Here is a 5,526-nt window from a genome sequence, read left to right as displayed (position 1 = left end):
ACAGACTTTTAAAAGTCCTGATTTTGGGGCGCCTGGGTGGCTCAGTGTGTTAAGCCGCTGCCTTCGGCTCAGGTCATGATCTCAGGGTCTTGGGATCGAGTCCCACATCGGGCTCTCTGCTCAGCAGGGAGCCTGCTTCCTCCTCTCTCTCTCTCTGCCTGCCTCTCTGCCTACTTGTGATCTCTGTCAAATAAATAAATAAAATCTTTTAAAAAAAAAAACACTTTATTTGATATGGTTTCTCATCAAAGCACAGTTCTTGCGTGGAATACTGGGGGTTATTGTCTGTGGTTATGTTCAGGTCATTGTCTTATTACAGATTTTGGAGGCATAGTTTCAGTTTTGCAGCTAGCCAGTGTGGAATCTACACAGTGGATGAATAATTGCAGTTTGAAAAAGACCTTGCGGCACCTGGGTGGCTCAGTGGGTTAAAGTCTCTGCCTTCAGCTCAGGTCATGATCCCAGCGTCGTCCTGGTCCTGGGATTGAGCCCCTCATCAGACTCTCTGCTCAGCAGGGAGACTGTTTCCTCCTGCCTCTCTGCCTACTTGTAATCTCTGTCAAATAAATAAAAATAAAATCATTTAAAAAAAAAAGAAAAAGAAAAAGAAAAAGACCTTGAATTGGTAGACATGAAGGCTAATAATAAGGCTGAATATTAGTTTTGGGGGGAAAATATACTGCATAAGATAATGATAATGGGGACTTGTCTGAGTAGATTTCATTTGTAAAACGTGTGAGGAATTCCATGTGTGTCACCTGAAAATGAGTCACCAGTTTAGGAAGCCACAAAAGGCTAACGTAGTCCTTCCTTCAGTTTGAAAACATGTCTTCAATTTCCTGTTACATAATGCTGCCTTCAATGCCCAGGCTTGGGTCTTCTCTTTCTCCGCCTTATGCTTTTCTGGACACTGACTCTTGAATTTTGCATGTCAAAGGGTTTCTTAGCTCTATGCTGGAAAAAACTTCCTGGATTTTGTTATTTGACTTTAGCTGAGGAAGATAAAGGAAAACTTTTTTTTTTTTTTTTTTTAAATAAGCTTGTTTGAAAAGACTATGGTAGAGTATCCTAAGAAAATCTGCCCATGATCAGAAACACAAGATAGCCCCAATTATATGTTTGTGACCCCACAAACCCTAGGGAGAGAGATTAATTTTTCTTTTTTGTTACAATCTAGGTCTTTTTTTTTTTTTTTTTTTTTTCCTTTCCCAAGTGATTCCTTCTAGAACTACCTGAGGTCACTGGCTATGCAGGGGAAACCCAGAATTAGCCTTATCTCTCAAGGGATCTAAGGAATAAGACCATTCGCTAGTGTGGGTTTTGAGGGGAGTCCTCTACCACTCCAGCGAGAAGGCAAGCCTGAAGCAGCGGTTGGAGCCCTGGGTTAAGAATTTACTTTATATAAACGCGGAAGGTACCATCTCCCAAGCTCATCTTGCAGTATAGATCAGCTAATCAGACTCTAGACAGGATTTTTCAGCCTCCTGCAATCCACATTTGCACTAGATAGGGGTTTTTTTTGTTTGTTTGTTTGCTTTTTTGTTTTTGTGGTGGGGGCTCTTATGTGAACTGTACAGTGTTTACCAGCATCCGTGGCCTCTTCCCACTCGATGCCAGTAGCACATCCCCAGAGATAATCACTGAATGTCCCCAAAGGAGGCAGAATTGCCCCCCGGTTGAGAACAATCTAGGAATAGCAATTTTGATCAACAACCAAATACAATCTTTTTATCCAATTGATTCTTTGATTTTCTTCATAACATTCTGCCCCTCTCCCCCTTGGAGATTGCTTTTACTTTCTGGGGGGGGGTGGTGTTTCAACATTTTTCTCAGACAAATTATGAATTTTTTAATTGGAAATTTACATACTTTATAAATTTTAGTTCCAGTTTCTTAATTTCTAACAAAAAAGGCTTTGAGTTTGCGTGCAATTTTGTTGAACCTCTTACTCAGTTTAGAGAGAGTTGACATCTTAATTTTGAGACTGCTAATGGAGGAACATGGTATAGCTCTTTATTTAGGTCTTTAATTTCTCTCAGTGTGTTTCATGTTTTCCAGCATGTTGCTCTTACACATTCTTTATTATACTTATTCCTAGGTGTTTCATTTTTGTGATACTTTAAATACTTCTTTTCCAATTTAAAACTTTTCATTGAAATAAAATTGAGTTTTTCTATTCCACATCTGACTTGTGACTTTGTTAAACCTTTTAGTTTTGTTATTTTTTAATAGATTTCTTCGGATTTTCTTTATAAACAGTTGTGTGTATTAATGAAAGATGGTTACTCTTCCTTTTATGTATGTGTGCATTTTATTTATTTTTTTTTCCTGATTGAGATTTAATATAATTGGGAGAGCCATCAGATCTACCTGTTATCTTGTGTACCATGTAATCATTTTCATTATTTTTTTAAAAACTCATCTAAAGAATAGTCACAGGCCTCTGATACTGACACATATTAGTTTCTGTTTACCTGACACTAAAGCTCCTTGCGTTTTTCTGTTGCAGGCCCTGGAGATGTACAAGGATGATTGGAACAAAGTGTCAGAGCACGTTGGAAGTCGTACTCAGGATGAATGCATCCTCCACTTTCTGAGGCTTCCTATTGAGGACCCTTACCTTGAGAATTCGGATGCTTCCCTGGGGCCCCTGGCTTACCAGCCTGTCCCTTTCAGTCAGTCAGGAAACCCAGTCATGAGCACTGTTGCTTTTTTGGCATCTGTGGTGGACCCTCGTGTGGCATCTGCTGCAGCAAAAGCAGCTTTGGGTATGGACTTCCCTGAACCACGTCGTCAACATAGTCGTTTCAGATCATGGTTTAGTACTTGACTTTGTATACATGTTGTCCTGATAACTGATTGAAGTTATCAGCTGCAATGTTCATTTCAGTTATACAACAGAAAATCAGACATTACCCCTTGATGTTATATTTTAAAAGTATTGCAATTTTTAAATTTTATTTTATTTTTTTTTTTAAGATTTATTTGAGAGAGAGTGCATGGACAAGACGGTTGGTTGCGGGGAGAGGGAGAAGGAGAAGCAGACTCCCCGTTGAGCTGGGATCCTGACCCAGGGCTTGATCCCAGGACTCTGAGATCTTGACGTGTGCCAAAAGCAGATGCCCAACCTGCTAAGCCACTCAGGTGCCCCTAATATATTAATAGTTCTAAAATTAAGAGCATTTATCAAGAATCGGAGGGGCAGGGGCTGCCTGGGTGGCTCAGTGAGTTAGGGCCTCTGTCTTCGGCTTGGGTCATGGTCCCAGGGTTCTGGGATCGAGCCCCGTGTCGGGTTTTCTGCTCAGTGGGAAGCCTGCTTCCCTTCCTCTCTCTCTGCCTGCTTGTGGTCTCTGTCAAATGAATGAATAAAATTTTAAAAAGGGAAAAAAAAAGAATCAGAGGGCAAAGCAGAGTTTTTGTAGTTTATTTTTTAATTTATTTGGATTTTGACATAACCAGCCAAAGAACCTTTTAACATTGCTTGATTTTATTATAATTAGAACTTTCTCATGCTTTTAAAACCCTTTCTTGGGTTTTTGGTTATTTAATACTTGCTGTTCGCCTTACTATCTAGCCTGCAGCGTTAGATTAAATTTGGCAGAAATTCTGATGTTACTGATGAAAATTTGGAAATCTCTATTTATACAGCAAGATACTGTGACATGTAAGTTAAAACACAGAATCATAGAATTCCGTTAGTCTACATGACCATCTCATCTGGTGTTCTTGTTTCACTAGGATAGATTAAGACTGAGTCCCCAGAAAGGTCACTGCGTGCAAGACCCTACCTAATGTGTTGGATTTCCTAGTAGTTTACATTAAAGCAAATATTTGTGCAAAACCAAGTCACACTATTCCATTTGTTTTCTTGAACAGAGGAGTTTTCTCGGGTCCGAGAGGAGGTACCACTAGAATTGGTCGAAGCTCATGTCAAGAAAGTACAAGAAGCGGCACGAGCCTCTGGGAAAGTGGATCCCACCTATGGCCTGGAGAGCAGCTGCATTGCAGGCACGGGACCTGACGAGCCAGAGAAGCTTGGTGAGTTATGGCTGTCCCCAAGGACAGGACTAATAGATGTTGTATTTTCCTATCAGCTTGTTTAAACAATTGGGTTTGTTTGCTTATATTTTTATAATGTCTGTTTATATACTTTTTTATTTCTATTAGGGTGAGAACAATGATTAGTATCAACTTGTCACTTAAGATTAGTATATGATTTTTTTCTCTTATCCCTTCCTTTTATGGTGATAGAATTTAAAGGTTGTCTGAGAACTGTTAATAAAATTAACATCACAGCTGTGAAGTATCTGATGCCAGGTTGGTTTTTTGTGTTTTTTTTTTTTTTAAGATTTTATTTATTTATTTGACAGACAGAGATCACAAGTAGGCAAAGAGGCAGGCAGAGAAAGAATGGGAAGCAGGCTCACCACTGAGCAGAGAGCCTGATGTGGGGCTTGATCCCAGGACCTTGAGATCATGACGTAAGCTAAAGGCAGAGGCTTAACCCACTGAGCCACCCATGTGCTCCAGTGATGCCAGGTTTTAAGATTTATTTTTTTGTAGTTAAGTAATCTCTATACCCAGCTGGGGCCCAAAATCAAGACCCTGAGATCAAGAGTCATACATTCCACCGACTGAGCCAGCCAGGTGCCCTGTGATGCCTGTTTTTAGATCTAGGTTTTGAGCATGTGAACATAAGAATTCTGAAAGGACTTTGTGATTATTTAAAATTTTTATGTTGCTGGCTAGGTTTAAATTTGTTGGTTTTTGTTTTCAGTTGAGGTAAAATTCACATAAAATTCTCTGTTTTAATCACTTACAAGTATACAGTCTAGTAGCTTCTAGTACAGTCACAGTGTTGTGCATCCATCCCAGTATCTAACTCCAGAACACTTTGGTCACCCCAAAAGATAATTCCATACCAGTTAAGCAGGTGTTTCCTTCCCATTTCTTCTCTCCTCGGCCCTCGTAACCACTAATCTGCTTTCTGTCTTTATGGGTTTGCCTATTTTATACATTTCCTGTTAAGAGGATCATACAGTATGCAGGCTTTTGTGTTGACTTCTTTCACTTAGCATAAGGTTTTCAAAGTTCATCCATTTGTAATATAAGATCACTACTTCATTCCTTTCTGTGCTGAATAATATTCTTTCAGTGGATACACCACATTTTACTTATCCATTCATCAGTTCGCATATGTTTGTATCGTTTCCATTTTTTCACTATTTTGGATAATGCTGCTATGAACATTGAGGTACAGGATGTTTTGTGAATATAGGTTTTTTTTGATTCTCGGTACCTAGGAGTGGGATTACTGGATCAAATGGTAATTTTATGTTTAGCTTTTTGAGAAACTAGCCAGCTGTTTTCTGTAGTGGTTGTACCATTTTATGTTTTCACCAGCGACATATGAATGTTCTGACTTCTCCATGTCCTCACCAACACTTGTCCCGTCCCCTCCAACCCTATCATGCCCCCACACCCCCCAACTCATCGCAATACCCACTGCCACGGTCCATGTTCCCA

General features: G+C 39.7%; 1 protein-coding gene across 3 annotated transcripts in view; it reads left to right on the top strand.

Moving 5' to 3' along the window:
• The window catches only part of SMARCC1 (SWI/SNF related, matrix associated, actin dependent regulator of chromatin subfamily c member 1), a 173,938-nt gene that overhangs the window by 102,341 nt on the left and 66,071 nt on the right, over nt 1-5,526 (top strand). For all 3 annotated transcript variants that reach the window (XM_059389606.1, XM_059389605.1, XM_059389607.1), the window contains exons 20-21: nt 2,510-2,768; nt 3,877-4,038. In XM_059389606.1, the coding sequence (XP_059245589.1) occupies nt 2,510-2,768; nt 3,877-4,038 (421 nt within the window). The remainder of the gene's footprint in view (nt 1-2,509; nt 2,769-3,876; nt 4,039-5,526) is intronic.

The sequence above is a fragment of the Mustela nigripes genome, chromosome 2 (assembly GCF_022355385.1).
Source record: "Mustela nigripes isolate SB6536 chromosome 2, MUSNIG.SB6536, whole genome shotgun sequence".
NCBI lineage: Eukaryota > Metazoa > Chordata > Mammalia > Carnivora > Mustelidae > Mustela > Mustela nigripes.
The sequence above is the reverse complement of the archived record's forward strand: the minus strand, read 5'-3'. Positions and strand labels throughout refer to the sequence as shown.